This window comes from Elgaria multicarinata, chromosome 3 (genome assembly GCF_023053635.1).
Source record: "Elgaria multicarinata webbii isolate HBS135686 ecotype San Diego chromosome 3, rElgMul1.1.pri, whole genome shotgun sequence".
Lineage (NCBI taxonomy): Eukaryota > Metazoa > Chordata > Lepidosauria > Squamata > Anguidae > Elgaria > Elgaria multicarinata.
In genome coordinates this window covers 158546732-158565390 of record NC_086173.1, presented here as the reverse complement: position 1 = coordinate 158565390, position 18659 = coordinate 158546732, and the positions used below count along the sequence as shown (strand labels likewise).

The 18659-nt window shown below is 44.7% G+C and overlaps 1 protein-coding gene across 2 annotated transcripts in view; it reads right to left on the bottom strand.

The window, feature by feature from the left end:
- LOC134396142 (zinc finger protein ZFP2-like) overlaps positions 1-16021 on the bottom strand; it is a 110629-nt gene extending 94608 nt beyond the window's left edge. The window contains exons 1-5 of one of the 2 annotated variants that reach the window (XM_063122521.1): positions 15924-16021; positions 6264-7281; positions 3340-3460; positions 1931-2013; positions 902-1028 (exon numbers count right to left, since the gene is read on the bottom strand). In XM_063122521.1, coding sequence (XP_062978591.1) covers positions 902-1028; positions 1931-2013; positions 3340-3460; positions 6264-7007 — 1075 coding nt within the window. In that variant the 5' untranslated portion in view covers positions 7008-7281; positions 15924-16021. The remainder of the gene's footprint in view (positions 1-901; positions 1029-1930; positions 2014-3339; positions 3461-6263; positions 7282-15923) is intronic. The other variant, XM_063122523.1, reaches the window with a different exon arrangement.
- Positions 16022-18659: the final 2638 nt, after the last annotated feature.

The window sequence follows — 18659 nt, the reverse complement described above, 5'->3', positions numbered from 1 at the left end:
CTTTTTTGGCTGAATGGCGGCATAAAAATCCTTAAATAAATAAAATAAATAAATAAATAAATACCTAATGTTCTGGTCTGGGTGGATGAAGATCGGCATATCTCATCACACTATGTATCTAAATAACAGAGTCTTACTGCTGTCTATGAATCAGTAGGTGTCGGCAACAGAACTGGGTTCAGACAACACAACAACCGATGGTGGTTTAAATAGGGTTAGTTATTTAACCCACTGTGGGTTACCTTGTTGTGTGGAGGGAGCTTTCTAATTAACGGTTGGTGATTTGGCCGAAATAACCAACACAAATAACCAACGCAGCGCAGAGTTGGCTATTTGAGCCACCATTCGTTATCGTGTTGTGTGGAGAGCACCGTTGGTTATTTCATCAACCACAGAGTCACAAGGCAAGAGCGGTCAAAGCGGTGGCTCCCGCTCTAGTCCAGCCAGCAGGATAGATTTTCGGCAGCAATGGCTGGTGGGATACTAGTGGGAGGACTGAGGGGAGAGAAAGGGTGGGGGATGAGTGAGTCAACTCAGGGTGGACTTCATAGTCAACTCAACATTGATCCTAATCCACACCACGGTTGATTATTATCATGTTGTGTGAGGAGTATCTCTTAGGTAAACAACTGTCGAGTTGATTATTACCCCACCGTTGACTACTGTGTTGTCTGAACGCAGCCCAGGTGCTGTGGGGCAGTCCTAGGAAAAGTCTGGACCTGGTGACCTTTGTGGAAATGAATACAGCCCCAATTAAATTGTGTTTGTTTTCAGATACATCTATTTAGAATTTGAAAGACCACATACACACACACGCAGCCGCCGCCCTTCTCTTTACCAACTCTTTCATTTTACAAATAGCAAATTGGATTTACTCGACACAAGCTCAACAGCTCCTTACCCAAAGAATCCATGTTCCCATTATCTTCCTGCAGGACTTGCCAGACCATGGTCTGTTGGCCCGGCTGGGTCAGACTTTGCTTGACTATCTGCAAATACACGCCAGTCTCCTTGACGTTCATTGGTCCCTGCAAACCGGGGGAAAAGAAAGCCAAGCTCCTCCATCAGATTTTGCTTTGGAAGGAAGAGTCAAGGCAAAACATCACACAATCACTCCAAAACCCAGAACCGTTAAATTGTCCATCCTGATGAAGGTTTTGCCCTACGGAGGATGGATTTGGCTACCCATGCCTCGTTTAGACTACTGTAATGTGCTCTACCTGGGGCTGCCCTTGAAAAGTTTTCAGAAACGACGTGTGGCGACCAGACTATTGTCTGGCTTGTGCTTTATAGACCGTATTAATGGTCTTGAATCAACTGCCCTGGCTTGTAATTTGTTTCTGAGTTCAACCCAAGGTGCCAGGATCATAGAATCATAGAACAGTAGAGTTGGAAGGGGCCCATGAGGCCATCGAGTCCAACCCCCTGCTCAATGCAGGAATCCACCTCAAAGCATCCCTGACAGATGGTTGTCCAGCTGCCTCTTGAACGCCTCTAGTGTGGGATAGCCTTACCTTTGAGATCTTCATCAGCCCTGTTATATGTCCCACCACCAAGTAAGGTTAGGTTGGTGGGTACTGGAGAAAGGATTTTCCTGTAGCAGCACCTCAACTGTGGAACTCCATCTCAAAGATGGTCAGGCCGGTTCAATTCCTATTGAGCTTTAAATAAGCAGTCAAAAATGTATTGTTTTGCCAGATCTTTGGCTTTCAAAATGGCATTTGCCCCATTTTTAAATAATGTTCTGCTTTTGCTTTTATGCTGTGCTTTTATTGGATTTTATTACACATCACTTTGACTGTTCCGGTGAGTAGGAACGTGATATATAAATAAACAACTAAGTGGGTAGTTGAGAGCATGTGTGTTAGCTTTGGTTCAATATACTGACCACCTTGCACATAATTAACCATCTCCCCAGAATGTCACATACCTCTCTGAAACTGGTCTGGCCCCTTTCTTGTCCTTCAGCTGGAAATGACGAACTAGAATGTCTTGGGTGTTTGATTCCACCGTCTACAAAGAATGGAAAGGACATTTCAGAAGGGGAACCAGAACAACCTTACATCCTTAGGGTGAACAGATCAACATCTGCCCGCCCGCCCCCCTCCAAGCACCAACTCCGCGAGAGGCTCGGAGGGTGGTGACAAGGAAGAGGGTCTTTTCAGTGGTGGCCCCCCAGCTATGCAATGAGGTCCCCACTCAGGCCCACCTACCACCAACACTACCATCTTTTCGGCGCTAGATTAAAACTGTCCTCTGTTCCCAGAAACCTAATGGCATATGAAGGGGCTGCTATGCCTATGTTCAAAACAGGTCTAGTATTCTACTGAAGTTGTTTTTAGATGTCTAAATTATTTTAAATTTTGTATGTTTATATTTTTATGCTATATTTTATGCTGTATTTTATTATCTTATGAATTGTTGTAAACTGGCCAGAGAGCTTTGGCTATTCAGCAATATAGAAATGTAGTAAGAACGTAAGATGCGCCATGCTGGATCAGACCAAGGGTCCATCTGGTCCAGCACCCAGGTCCAGTGGCCAACTAGCTGTCGACCAGGGACCCACAAGCAGGACGTGGTGCAACAGCATCCTCCTACCCATGTTCCCCAGCAACAAGTATATATAAGTTTACTGTCTCTGATACTGGAGGTAGCACACAACCCTCAGGGCTAGTAGCCATTGATAGCCTTCTCCTCCAGGAATTTATCCAACCCCCTTTTAAAGCCATCCAGATTGGTGGCCATCACTACATCTTGAGTTCCATAATTTAACTCTGCGCTGTGTGAAGAAGTCCTTCCTTTTATTTGTCCTGGATCTCCCACCAACCAGCTTCCCTTGGGGTTCTAGTATTTTGAGAGAGGGAGAAAAATGTCTCCCTATCTCTCCCATAAGATCGATATAAATACAGAAGCACTGGTTGTACTTTTAGTCAATTCAGCCTAGGATGAATTCGGATTTCTATGAATCTGACCAGAGGATTTCCACAGAGGAACAGCTTTTTCCAAGTCACGCAGATTCCGTGGACCATTTATTGACTTTGTGGGGGTGGGGTGAGGGGAATATGTGCTAATTTGTATCCGCTGTAATACTCACTTGCACCAATGCAAATTAGATGATGCACATTAGCGCCAATGCAAATTAGAGCAAGTACAATGAAATTCTATTAAGAAACAAAATCTGGTTCTGTTAAGGAGCGGACTACAGAGCAGAAAGATTCCCTGCCAATCCACAACACACAGCCGGAACCAATTTAACAAAATCTGCACTTCCCTCATTCAGCCTAAGAACCCCACGAACGTTAAAGCGGCAGACTACTTAATCACTCCATGAATTCTTACCCAGAACGTTGATCTCCACATCACTGCTTGGCTTTTCTTCTTCGTAGATCTGTCCCTTTGTAGCTTCCAGGGGCTCTTCTTCCACATTCAGGGATTCCACACACTCTTCTTTCACTGGCCCCTGAAACAGGGAGGATGATCCACTGGTGACCACATTGCACCAGTTTTAAAATCTCTTCACTGGCTGCCAATTATTTTCCGGGTGAAGTATAAAGTGTTGGTTGGTTATCACCTTTAAAGCCCTACATGGTTTCGGCCCAGGTTACCTGCGGGATCACCTTCTCCCATACAATCTGCCCCGCACACTCAGGACTTCTGAGAAAAATCTACTTCAGCTAGCAAAAACTAGATTAACAACTGTTACCCAGAGGACCTTCTCTTCTGCTGCTCCCAGACTGTGGAATGGCCTGCCGGAGGAGACTCGTCAACTTAACAGTCTACTAGCATTCAGGGAAGCTATAAAGACTGATCTCTTCCGGCAGGCCTATCCAGTAGAATTTTAAGATGTTTTTAGAATGCAAAAGAGTTAGCGGCCTAACCATGGCTTAGCGTGTTGTCTGAACAGGACCATTAATTCTAGCAGAAATAAATGAGATTTTTCAAAGTTATCCATCTACCTGTCAGAAGTCCAATATATAGATATAGATGATACAGAGATATGAAATTATTTTCACCTATGGTAGGAATGTCCTGTGAGTAAAAGGTACTGGATAAAAATCAAATTTGTAATAGAAAAGAGTTTACAATGAGTGTTTATCTTATACCAAGTTTTCTTGGTATATATTGAGAGATCAGTTTACTAAGCACACAAAGGGCTGGCAGTCTACTGTGGTAAGGTTATTTAATCCCAGACACCCGCATCCTTCTCATCTAGATTAAGGCCCGAAAGACGGAGAAGTGTGGGCGCATGGAGCATAAGTTGTAAGCAAGCACAATTTGTGGCTTCACTCATCACTAGAGATGTCTCTCGAGGCATCAGCCATAGCTGATGTTTTTAGAATGTTTTTTAGGATGTTTTAACAATATATATTATGTTTTAATTCAGTTTTATGCATTTTATAATACATATAATACATAAAATACATACTGTTCCCTGCCTCGATCAAAATGGAGAGGCGGGTAAGAAATAAAATTGATGATGATGATGATCCCAGTCAGGATATGGCTGAGAGAGAAAATGCAGTGGGCAAACTCTCATCAGATTATTGGTTTTCATGACACTGCTCTGAGGTCAATTAAGCTATGTAATAGAAACACAGGCCAAGAATTCCAAGAGGTGCACGTTCTCACAATCGTAGCATCTATTGTAGCTACACTTGTGGGTTTTTTTTTATCCCATCATGGTTCTCTAAAAGGCAAAATTGCCAGAGCTGAAACAAATGTGCCCACCTTAACCTACGTTGTAGGGCTGTTGTGAAAGTAAGAGAGATAAGTTCTTCACAGCATGTCCTATGCATGTTTAGACAGAAAAAAGTCTGATAATCACAGAATCATAGAATAGTAGAGTTGGAAAGGGCCTCTAAGGCCATTGAGTCCAACCCCCTGCTCAGTGCAGGAATCCACCTTAAAGCATCCCTGACAGATGGTTGTCCAGCTGCCTCTTGAAGGCCTCTAGCGTGGGAGAGCCCTCAACCTTCCTAGGTAACTGGTTCCATTGTTGTAGTGCTCTAACAGTCAGGATGTTTTTCCTGATGTCCAGCTGGAATCTGGCTTCTTGTAACTTGAGCCCGTTATTCTATGTCCTGCACTCTGGGATGTCATACATTTCTAAATATGTATAATAGGTACTGGTTCCTCTCTATTCGGCCCTGGTTAGGCCTCATCTAGAGTATTGCGGCCAGTTCTGGGCACCACAATTCAAGAAGGACGCAGACAAGCTGGAGCGTGTTCAGAGGAGGGCAACCAGGATGATCAGGGGTCTGGAAACAAAGCCCTATGGAGAGAGGCTGAAAGAACTGGGCATGTTTAGCCTGGAGAAGAGAAGACTGAGGGGAGACTTGATAGCACTCTTCAAATACTTAAAAGGTTGTCACACAGAGGAGGGCCAGGATCTCTTCTCGATCATCCCAGTGTGCAGGACACGGAATAATGGGCTGAAGTTACAGGAAGCTATTCTATGATTACTCTGCTATTCCATGATTCTATGTCTAATAGTATATATTATATGAATTTTAATAATTTAAATCCCAGTATTCCCCAACCAGCCATGAATTGGTCTGCACCCTTAAAGTTTTTGACAAACTGAAAATTTCTAGAAGAACCTCAGAGGGGGAAGAAAAGTATCAAAGATTATTATGGCTCCATGATTAAGAAATGGTTATAAATGGCTATCATTTCTCAACAACAGTTAATCATTGTGATTGATTTCTGCAAACAACTGTAGCAGCTGCATGTTCATGTAACTATTTCTTGTCATACATTTCTAAATATGTATAATATGTCAAATAGTATATATTATATGAATTTTAATCATTTAAGCATAGTATTTAGTTTAACATATTCTTATATAAGCTTTCCATTTTGCAATTAATTGTTTTGGTTGTTTCTTTATAGTTTTATGATTATAAACCACTTGGGCAGTAAATAAATGTAATAAATATGGAACTGCTGGCTTTTAACATCTTGTGGTATAACTATATTACATAATAATGACAATCATATTGAGAATGACAATAATAAGAATGTAAAGATATGTAAAAGGGTGGAACTTCATTCACATGGAGCAACCTTTGGAAACATTAAAAAAGCCCTTATTTGGAATGGGATTCAACAGAAGACATTAGGCTGATCCAGAAGGTTTCAACCTTTGCTATGTGTTATCAGTCCTATCATTTTTTAACCAAACAGCTGCAAATGGTTCCAACCATCTAATTCACATTCTGTGTCCTGTTACAGACTCTAGAAATTCAGTATCAAAATCTTACCTGCCATTTCCTTGTCTTGGCTGCTGTCTCAGCCACCTGCTGGCTCATGAGGAAGTCCTCGGCCAGGGCCACGGCCTGGGAGCAGGTGTCCGGCCCTCCTGCCCGGATCCAGCCCTGGAGGTCCACTGGCAGGCTGGCCAGGAACTGCTCCAGGATCAGCAGCTCCAGGATCTGCTCCTTGCTGTGTCTCTCCGGCTTCAGCCACTGGCAGCAAAGCTCTTGTAGTTGGCTGTGAACCTTTCGGGGGTCTCTGACCTCCTGGCAGCAGAATTGCCTGAAGTGCTGGCGCTGCACCTCCATCCTCAGGGCTTCTCCTCGCAAGATGGCCGTCTTCACTTTCCCATAGTCCTCCTGATCTCTGACATCCAGGCTGCGAAAGGCCTCTTCTGCTTCCCCACTCAGGGCTGGCAGGAGCCGGGCCGCCCACTCTCCTCTCGGCCACTGGCAGGCCTTGGCCACTTGCTCAAAGGAGGCCAGAAAGGCCTTGGCATCTACCCACGGGGCAGTCTCTGGCATCACTGGGCTTCCCCATCCTGTGTGAAGGGGCTGCAGCGTCCTCAGGAAGTCCTGCCATTGGGCTTCCCAGTGCTGTTGCATCCGCCTGGATGGCTCCCCCTGGCCCTCTGGTGATGCTCCCCATCCTGGTTGCTCTGTCATATATCCAAGATGAACTGCATTGATGGATTTTCCTGATCGTTCTTGACTTCCTTCTAGTTCTGGGCCCCGAGACATTTCCTCTTTCATCACTTTCCTCTCCTGTCTCTACTCCTGAATTCTAGAAGTAGAGAGCAAGCGGTAACCCTTCTGGAATGTTGGGTCCAGGCTAAAAATATTTGCTTTCAATCCTCTGAAATCGCTCCGGAAGCACAGACGAGGGAAATATTGAAATTCTGCCGTCTTGTTTGGTTTCTGAGTGCACAAAGTTTATGACTCAGGACTGACGAGATTCGCTTGTGGACAAAAGCACTCCAATTGTCAGAGGTCGCCAGCAGCCCAGGGTCATTGCCTGGGGGTATTCCTGAGGTAAAAGGGAGACATACATAATGGAATGATTAAAAGACAGAGATGAACTTGCAGTATAAACAGAGTTCCTCAAAAATATGGTCTCATAAATTCCCATATGAAAAGCCTGTATGTTAGGGTGACCATATGAAAAGGAGGACAAGGCTCCTGTATCTTTAACAATTGCATAGAGAAGGGAATTTCAGCAGGTGTCATTTGTATATATGGAGAACCTGCTGAAATTTCCTCTCCATCACAACAGTTAAAGGTGCAGGTGCCCTGCCCTCTTTTAAACCTGGTCACTCTAGCATAGCTCCTGCAGCTTTAACTGCTGTGATGAAGAGGGAATTTCACCAGGTTCTCCATATATACAAATGACACCTGCTGAAATTCCCTTTTCTACACAACTGTTAAAGACACAGGAGCCCTGTCCTCCTTTTCATATGGTCACCCTACTATATGTGTACACCAATAGGAAAATAAGAAAGGCCCTTATGCAGAGTCTGACCATTGGTCCAACTAGGCCAGCACTGTGCCAGCATTGTGCCTCTCCTCAGGGTTTCAAGAAGGAATGCTTCCAACTGTACCTAGAAATGCTGGAGATCATAAGAACATAAGAAGAGCCCTGCTGGATCAGACCAAGGGTCCATCTAGTCCAAGATTTTGTTCACACAGTGGCCAACCAGCTACATGGGAAAGCCACAAGAAGGACATGAGTGCAAAAGCACCCTCCCACCCATATTCCACAGCAACTGGTATTGTTGTTGTTTATTCGTTCAGTCGTTTCCGACTCTTCGTGACTTCATGGACCAGCCCACGCCAGAGCTTTCTGTCGGCCGTTGCCACCCCTAGCTCCCCCAAGGTCAAGTCTGTCACCTCCAGAATATCATCCATCCATCTTGCCCTTGGTCGGCCCCTCTTCCTTTTGCCTTCCACTTTCCCTAGCATCAGCCTCTTCTCCAGGGTATCCTGTCTTCTCATTATGTGGCCAAAGTACTTCAGTTTTGCCTTTAATACCATTCCCTCAAGTGAGCAATCTGGCTTTATTTCCTGGAGTATGGATTGGTTTGATCTTCTTTGCAGTCCAAGGCACTCTCAGCATTTTCCTCCAACACCACAGTTCAAAAGCAGCTATCTTCCTTCGCTCAGCTTTCCTTATGGTCCAGCTCTCGCAGCCATAGGTTACTACGGGGAATACCATTGCTTTAACTATGCGGACCTTTGTTGTCAGTGTGGTGTCTCTGCTCTTAACTATGTTATCAAGATTTGTCATTGCTCTCCTCCCAAGACGTAAACGTCTTCTGATTTCCTGGCTGCAGTCAGCGTCTGCAGTAATCTTTGCATAGCTATATTGCCTCTGAAACTGGAGGTAGTTAGGACTAGTAGCCATTGATTGCCTTCTCCTCCAGGAATTTATCCGACCCCTTTTTAAAGCTATCCAAATTGGTGACCATCACTACGCCACGTGCTAACTAATTCCACACCTTAATTATGTATGTATGTATTATTGCATTTATATCCCGCCTTTTTTCCTCCAAGGAACCCAAGGTGAAGTACATAATCCTCCTCCTCTCCATTTTATCCTCACAACAACAACCCTGTGAGGTGGGTTGGGCTGAGAGTCTGTGACTGGCCCAAAGTCACCCAGTGGGTTTCCATAGCCGAGTGCGGACTAGAACCCGGATCTCCCAACTTTAGCCACTATGCCACACTGGCTCTAAATGCAATGTGTGAAGCAGTCCTTCCTTTTACCTGTCCTGAACCTTCCACCAATCAGCTTCATGGCATGATCCTGGGTTCGAGCAAAGCAGATGCTCTACCTGTAAGATATAGCCCCTCCCTACATGCATTCAAGAAGAGAGAGAGACCCATGAACCTCAATGTTCCTGATTCAAATCTCCCCTCAAGCGCAAATTAACCCCCACACAAAAAAAATCATTCTTTTATCATTTAATTTTTTAAATCATTTTTTATTTTAAAATTGTTCATTGTGATCTTATGAATAATTATTGATGCGACTAATATGCTGTCTTAGCACATTTTGTATCCTTTAAGGTGGGATATAAATAATTATAATATATAAATTAAATAAACAGGAAGCTTTAGCAAAAGCTGCTCTGTGCTTCCAACAGGATGAGGGGAAAATGGAAACTGTACACTAGTAAGCGGAGCATGTTCCATTACATCATCCTCTTCTTGCAGATGGCCACGTTACGGAAAGCCATCTCCCTCGGGGTCTGTCTCTTAACAACTACTCCCAAGGGCAGCCATTTTTAATTAATTCTCTTTCTTTTGCCTCAGATACTTTATACAGGGTGGGCTTGATATGTGGAGAAAGCAGAGAAGAATTAGGGTATTTAAATGTCTGTGGTGTGACATATATGGAAAAGGAAGGAAGCAAAGTGAAGCAAAGTGAGAGCCAGTGTGTCATAGTGGCTAGAGCGTTGGACTGGAAGTTGGGAGATCTGGGTTCTAGTTCCCAATCAGCCATGGAAGCTTTGGGCCAGACTCTCAGCTAAAACTACCTCACAGGGTTGTTGCTGTGAGGATAAAATAGGGAGTATAGGGATTATGTGCATTGCCTTGGGTTTCTTAAGGAGGAAAAGGGCAGGATATAAATGTAAGAACATCAGAAGCGCCCTGCTGGATCAGACCAAGGGTCCATCTAGTCCAGCACTCTGTTCACACAGTGGCCAACCAGCCGTCAGCCAGGGGCCCGCAGGCAGGGCATGAATGCAAGATCACCCTCCCACCCATGTTCCCCAGCAACTGATGCACACAGGCTTATTACCTCAAATACTGGAGATGGCACACAACCATCAGGGCTAGTAGCCATTGATAGCCTTTGCCTCCAGGAATTTATCCAACCCCCTTTTGAAGCCATCCAGATTGGTGGCCATCGCTACATCTTGTGGTAGTGAGTTCCATAATTTAACTCTGTGCTGTGTATTATTATTATTATTATTATTATTATTATTATTATTATTATTATTATTATTATAGCACCATCAATGTACATGGTGTGTGAAGAAGTACTTCCTTTTATTAATGTAATAAATAAAGGGTTGGCATGTTGAGATAGGATTCTGAGAGGGCATATATACATGCTTAAGACCATCATTCAGATACAGTGTAGTGTAATGGTTAGAGTGTTAGGCTGGGACTTGGGAGGTCCAGGGTTCCAGTCCCCGCTCAGCCATGAAGCTCACTGGGTGACTTTGAGCCAGTCCCAAACTCTCAGCCTAACATACCTTTCAGGGTTATTCTGAGGATAAAATGGAGAAGATGAGGACTATCTAAACTGCCTTTGGTTCCTTGCAAGAGGACAAAGGCAGGTTGTAAATGTAATAATAAGAAGAAATCTCATTTATATATCATAAAATAAATGATTTCCTGGTGGTGATGTGGGTTGTTCACACCCTATCCATGTGATTTCAGTCTGCAAGACAGCACACTACTTAGGGTGACCATATGAAAAGGAGGACAGGGCTCCTGTATCTTTAACAGTTGCATAGAAAAGGGAATTTCAGCTGGTGTCATTTGTATATATGGAGAACCTGGTGAATTTTTTTCTTCAGCACACAAGTTAAAGCTGCAGGTGCCCTGCCCTCTTTTAAATCTGGTCACTGTAGTATAGCTCCTGCAGCTTTAACTGTTGTGATGAAGAGGAAATTTCACCAGGTTCTCCATATAGACAAATGACCCCTGCTGAAATTCCCTTTTCTATGCAACTGTTAAAGATACAGGAGCCCTGTCCTCCTTTTCATATGGTCACCCAAACACTACTGGACTCGTCTCAAAAACAGGAGTTCGTTTATATTACAGTTAATAGGCTCAGAATATATTTTGAGTGAACAAAGGATATAAAAAAGCTCAGTATAACAATAGTAGCAGCATCAGCATAAATAACTCATATGCTAAAAGTTAAATCAACACTATAGGTCCCAATTTCCCCCAAAGCTCTCATCATTTCTCTCCCTCTCTCCCATTTCCCTGGTAACCAGTCATACTCACTCCCATTTCACCCCCTAACAACCAACCATTCCCTCATAACACACAGGTCTAGGGTGACCCTATGTAAAGGAGGACAGGGCTCCTGTATCTTTAACAGTTGCATTGAAATGGGAATTTCAGCAGGTGTCATTTGTATACATGGAGAACCTGGTGAAATTTCCTCTTCATCACCACAGTTAAAGCTGCAGGTGCCCTGCCCTCTTTTAAATCTGGTCACTCTAGTATAGCTCCTGCAGCTTTAACTGTGGTGATGAAGAGGAAATTTCACCAGGTTCTCCATATATACAAATGACACCTGCTGGAATTCCCTTTTCAATACAACTGTTAAAGATACAGGAGCCCTGTCTTTGTTTTCATAGGGTCACCCTAACTACCCCACCCCTCACACAAAAAAGGGCTTCCTAGGTCACCCTACCCAGGTCACCAGTTTTCACAGTATATCAAATAAGTTATCTCAATAATCACAAGAACCCTGCCATGTAGGATGGTATTAATATAACCATTTTGGCTGAGGTGAAATTTGACTGAAGCTGAGAGATTGCTGAAGGCCACATAGTAGGGTGACCATCTGGAAAGGATGACAGGGCTCTTGTATCTTTAACAGTTGCATAGAAAAGGGAATTTCAGCAGGTGTCATTTGTAGGCATGCCGCACCTGGTGGAATTCCCTCTTCATCGCAACACTTAAAGCTGCAGGAGCCCTGCCCTCTTTTGGTCACTATAGCTATACTCCTGTAGTTTTAACTACTGTGATGAAGAGGGAATTTCACCAGGTGTTGCATGCATACAAATGACACCTGCTTAAATTCCTTTTTCCTATGCAACTGTTAAAGATACAGGAGCCCTGCCCTCCTTTCCATATGGTCACCGTAACATAGTCAGTATATAAATGTCTGAGGTGAAATTTGAACACAGGGCTTCCTGGGTCTTCTCTTTGTTTCTTAGTCACTAGATAAATATCATTTGAACTATTGTAGCTTCTTTTTACCCTCCAATATACATATAGGGAACCTCTGTCATTGGGCTGGGTTCAGCCAGCAAGGCCTCACCAGTTGGCCCATGAAGGTCTCCAGTGAGGCTCCTTCCCCACAGAGAAGGGAGAGCAGCTCCCAAATGAGAAAAGAGAGGGACATTTCTGCTCACTGTATCTATGTTTTCGGAGAGAGGGTGCGAATGGGTTGTGAGAAATGTGTGCATATATATAGGAAAGCACATCAATGCGGGCTGCTTGAGCCCCCCCACTTAGTTTATACCCCTGGACCTGAAGGCTTAGGGGGCACAGGGCAAACCGCTTGGCACTCAGCTCTCTCCTCTAACACTTTGCTGCCGCCCCTCAGCATCTGCTGCCTGAGGCAACCGCCTTATTCTGCCTAATGGTAGAGCCGGCCTTGCCCCACCCCTACTTTAATCACTTTTGCCACTTCAAAATAGACAGAATAAACCCTGAGCTTTATCATCGGCAGAAATTTAACAGGATTTTGTCCTCATTGGTAAATTCGCAGGTTGGGAAACGCTGTGCCTGCCGAAATGTTGTCTGCCGTGCACTGGAGCCCTGCCAGAGTAGAAATGGGCAACCAGGGGTGATAATTCAGATTTGGGGTTTGGAGCTTGAAGGGAAGGACTGTAGCTAATGGACAGAGCACATGCTTTGAATGCGTACAGGTTGGGCTGCGGAATACCCGCCTGGAGAAACACTACTGGTCAATGTAGTAGACAAAGGCCCTGTTCAGAAGACACCTTAAAACCATAGCAGTTAAGGCTTTTTTGCCGGGGTTTAAGATGTCTTCAGAACAGGGCCAAAATTAAGCAAGATGGACCAATGGTTGGACTCGGTGGTCCCATTCAGAAGACACCTTAATCCATGGCTTTAACCATGGTGGTTAAGCCAGAAAGCCAGGCTGTGTTCAGAAGACACCTTAAACCATGGCTTTAACCACAGTGAATAAGGCTTTTTGCTTTATTCACCATGGTTAAAGCCGTGTCTTCTGAACACAGCCCAGCTTTCTGTCTTAACCACCATGGTTAAAGCCATGGCTTACGGTGTCTTCTGAACGGGGCCATTATAAAACAACGTCCTGCTCCTGTTATGACTCATTTTTAATTTTTATCGTAAGCCACGTTGAGTTTGATTCTATCATATCAATACCCAAACAAATACCTTCTAACTAAGAATAACACTTCATGCATCTGATGAAGCAGGTGCTAGGACAGGGGTTGGCAGTGCTGGGGCCTTCCAGATGTTTGGGGACCCAACTTCCATGACCCCTAGCTAGGGCTGATGGGGGTTATAGGCCAAAACATCTGGACAGCCACACATTGCCCACCCCTGCTCTCGTGCACAAAAGATTTTGCCACAATATAGGCTGCAATCCTACACACGCTTACCCACTGATCTGAATGGAACTTACTTCTGATATTTATTTATTTATTTATTTATTTAAAACATTTGTATGTTTTAAATAAAAGGGGTTGGACTTGATGGCCTTGTAGGCCCCTTCCAACTCTGCTATTCTATGATTCTATCCCGCTCTATATCATTAGGATCTGATATGCATAGGACTGCACCCAGGCACACCTACCTAGGAGTAAACTCCATGAAGTACACAGTCCTTATACTTCAAAGTAAGTCTTACGCTGGTTGGGGCACGCTGGAAATTGTAGGATTTTTTTCTGTCTAAACATGCATAGGATTGTGCCCTTACTATATTTCATGCAGTTTACTCCTATGTTGGTGCACCCGGGTTACAGCAGGGTAACACTATAGTCCTATGCATGTCAGAAGTAAGTTCCATTCAGTCCACAAGACTTTCTCTTGCATTTGCTGGAGTAAACTTCTAGAGCTCTCTTTCTCTCTGGGGCCTTAGCTAGACCTAAGGTTTATCCCGAGGTCGTCCCTGCCTGCTCCCGGGATATCCTGTGTGTCATTTACATGAACAGGGATGACCCCGGGACAATCCTGGGATAAACCTTAGGTCTAGCTAAGGCCTGGGTTTTGCATCTGCCCACTCGACACGAAAAGCAAAAACAAGCATATTTTTTTTCTGAATCACATCTTGAACGATATAAAATTAATTTGAGCTCAACAAAATGAAAAAAATAATCACCCTGGATATGTTTCTTTCGCTATGAGGGGGAAGGTGGACAGAAATCAGACTGCCCCAGTTCAATCACAGCTTTTAAAGCTCAGCTAAAAACTTTTCTTTTTTCTAAAGCTTTTAAAACTTGATTTTGTTCTGACTTTTATACTGTTAGTTTTACTCTACCCTGTGCCTGTTTGGTGCATTCTCTTCCCCTTCTTATTGTTTTATTATGATTTTTTTAGAATGTAAGCCTATGCGGCAGGGTTTTGCTATTTTATTGTTTTACTCTGTACAGCACCATGTACATTGATGGTGCTATATAAATAAATAAATAAATAAATAATAATAATAATAATATATTGCAGATGAGGAGGAAAGGAGACTAAGGCCATGGCTAGACCAGGCCTATATCCCGGGATCATCCCTGGATCATTGCTGTGCATCCAAATGACACAAAGGGGATCCCGGGAGCAGGCAGGGATGACCCCTCTATTTGCCTGGGATAATCCTTAGGTCTAGCTAAGGCCTAAAAGAGTCTTATGAAAACTCTGTAATATAGTGTTTATTTATTTATTATTTCTTTAAAACATTTGTATCCCGCCCTACATCACTAGGATCTCGGGGTGGCGTGCAGATCAAATCATGCAATATAAAACAATAATTATACACAGCTAAAAACAAATTAAACCATTGGTCAAGTTAAAACCAATATATCTCTTCTTGATCATCCCAGAATGCAGGACACGGAATAACGGGTTCAAGTGAAGGAAGCCAGATTCCAGCTGGACGTCAGGAAAATCTTCCTGATTGTTAGAGCGGTACGACAATGGAACCAATGTCCTAGGGAGGTTGTGGGCTCTCCCACACTAGAGGCCTTTAAGAGGCAGCTGGACAGCCATCCGTCAGGGATGCTTTAGGGTGGATTCCTGCATTGAGCAGGGGGTTGGACTCGATGGCCTTAGAGGCCCCTTCCAACTCTACTATTCTATGATTCTATGATAATTTAAAAGCAGTCAAAACAATTAAAACAGTTAAAACAATGTGCAAAGCCAGGTGAATTTAACCATTAAAGGCTTTATTGAAAAGCCATGTTTTTACTTGGTGCTGGAATAGAGTTAGCGGTGGCGCCAGTTGGGTGGCATCATCATCATCATCATCATCATCATCATTATTATTATTATTATGCATTGAATAGGGAGGGCAGGAAATCTGAAACTAGGAGTGGCTTTTGACAAGCCTGCCATGTAGATGGCTCTCAATAGCTCCGAATTGCAGAGGGCAGGGCTGAACGAAGCCGTGAGCTTGCTTGGGACAACCCTATACCCCGGGCCAAATTTCATTGTCCCCGTATTGCAGGTGGAGACTGAGGCGGAGGTGCTAACAAGACAAAGCCTGCGTTGTCTGCTCCAGGAATCGGCTCTATTGTGTCCAGTGGGGGCTTCTTCCCAGGTCCAGGGGGCTGGGATTGCAAGCCTTAGAAGAGAGCCCTGCTCCAGCCGGATGGGGCTCTGGCCGCCGCCACCACATCAACAATAACAGAGCTCGACAGAGCTCCCAAATCGTACCGGAAGCGACGAGGAGGCCGGTGTGACCCTCCGCTCGGCTGGCTTTGCCGCTGCTGCTCAGATCACTTGGGGAGGAGGCGCGCAAATCAGTCCGGCGGTGAAGGAATCGACCTGGGATCTCAACCCTGGATCATGCCCCCACCGGGATTCCTCCCAGTTAAATGCTTGGCTGCATGGGAGGCTGCGGCTACTACCTTTTGCTTAATGGCAGATCCCCGCCTTTCTCTCGGCTTCCTCCTCCTCCTTTTCTTCCTCTCTGGTTTTGGGGCCGAGCTGAAGAAGCAGACGAGGCTTCTCATGACTCCCCCTACTGAAGGACTCAATCGTTACAACTCCTTCCCTACACACACTTTATGTACACACAGGGCGCAAGTCCTACAAAAAAAGAAAAGAAAAGAAACTCCTACAACTCCCAGCATCCCCCAGACAGCACGTCTTTCTAGCAGAAGAGTCTTCGTCATATCAGATCCCTCTGATGGACATGAGAGCGATACCCAGCAGAATTTGTCAAATTTCCTCTGTTAGACTGAAGAATATATTCCAAGCAGTGTATGGAATCCACCTACATCTTGGTTTGTAAGATAAAGGGAAAATATTCTGTTTATTTTATTTGTTTAAAACATTTGTATCCCGCCCTATAGCATTAAGATCTCAGGGCAGCGTACAGATAAAAATGTACAGTTCAAAACAATAAATATGCACAGTTAAAAACAAATTAATCCACGGACCAAAACAATATAAAATTTAAAAGCAGTTAAATGTACTACTCTCTGTCCATAAATATATTTAAATGTAATTCGTTTCTATTTATTTATCTTTCTTCCTGTTGGTTTGTTTAATTTTGTTTGGAAAAACTAAAAAAAATCTTAAAAAACAAACAAACCACGGGAAGAGCCTTGCTGGATAGAATCATAGGCCTGGTTCAGACAACAGGCTAAACCATGCTGCTTAACCACAAAATGGTTAAGGGAATGCATGCATTCCCTTAACCATTTTGTGGTTAAGCAGCATAGAATCATAGAATCACAGAATAGCAGAGTTGGAAGGGGCCTACAAGGCCATCGAGTCCAACCCCCTGCTCAATGCAGGAATCCACCCTAAAGCATCCCTGAAAGATGCTTGTCCAGCTGCCTCTTGAAGGCCTCTAGTGTGGGAGAGCCCACAACCTCACCAGGCAACTGATTCCATTGTCGTACTGCTCTAACAGTCAGGAAGTTTTTCCTGATGTCCAGCTGGAATCTGGCTTCCTTTAACTTGAGCCCGTTATTCCGTGTCCTGCACTCTGGGAGGATGGAGAAGAGATCCTGGCCCTCCTCTGTGTGACAACCTTTTAAGTATTTGAAGAGTGGTTCAAATACTTTAAAGTATTAAGTATTTGAAGCATGGTTTAGCGTGTTGTCTGAACCAGGCCATAGAATAGTAGAGTTGGAAGGGGCCTACAAGGCCATCTAGTCCAACCCCCTGCTCATCAGATCAAGAGTCCACCATCTAGTCCAGCATTATGTTCACACAGTGGCCAACCAGCTGTCCACTGGAAACCCACAAGCAGGACAGGATTGCAAGGGCACTCTCCTGCCCATAATATCTTATGCCACAATAACAACAGTGCAATTCTATGTAGACTGTCCTAGAATCATAGAATCATAGAATAGCAGAGTTGGAAGGGGCCTACAAGGCCATCGAGTCCAACCCCCTGCTCAATGCAGGAATCCACCCTAAAGCATCTCTGACAGATGGTTGTCCAGCTGCCTCTTGAAGGCCTCTAGTGTGGGAGAGCCCACAACCTCCCTCGGTAACTGGTTCCATTGTCGTACTGCTCTAACAGTCAGGAAGTTTTTCCTGATGTCCAGCTGGAATCTGGCTTCCTTTAACTTGAGCCCGTTATTCCGTGTCCTGCACTCTGGGAGGATCGAGAAGAGACCCTGGCCCTCCTCTGTGGGACAACCTTTCAAGTATTTGATGAGTGCTATCATGTCTCCCCTCAATCTTCTCTTCTCCAGGCTAAACATAGAATCATAGAATAGCAGAGTTGGAAGGGGCCTACAAGGCCATCGAGTCCAACCCCCTGCTCAATGCAGGAATCCACCCTAAATTTCAGTCCTACCAATCGGTCAATTCGGTTGACACCCAGTTGGTGTACCATTGCAGCCTCGCACCTTGGATAGCTCCTTTAGAGTTCTGACTGAAACCAGGAGCGGATTCATCACCCCACTGACATCAGAGCCACCAGCCTGGTGTTGGGGGGGGGGGCGGAGCTGTAAGGACTGCTTTGGCCAGTAGGGGGCTGTCCTGAGGATCTCTGTCTGACTCTGCAACTCCGCCTCTAAACCCGGATGAAGGACAGGGAGGAAGAGGAGGAAGCCCAGAGGCGGGGTGTCTGTTGTTGCACAGAGTAGCTACAGCCTCCAGCCGGTATCCCAGGTCACCAGGAGGGTGTCCAGAGGGCATCCAAGGATTCCAGCTGGACCTCCTTCCCCGACTGATTCCCACGCAGCCATCCAAACGCAGCTGAGCAGACGACAGAGAGCGCGCAAGGACGCGCAGCAAGCATCACACCGGCTGCCTCGTCGAGTCTGGTATGATTGTTTGGGAGCTCTATCCATCACTGTTGTTCGTGGGGCAAAAACATCAACACCACGTGGCTGGGGGAGCGGGGCTGTCTTAAGGCTGCGGATCCACCCCACGCACTTACTTGGCAAGTAAGACGTAATTTTGAGTAGACGGAGGTGGGTTTGC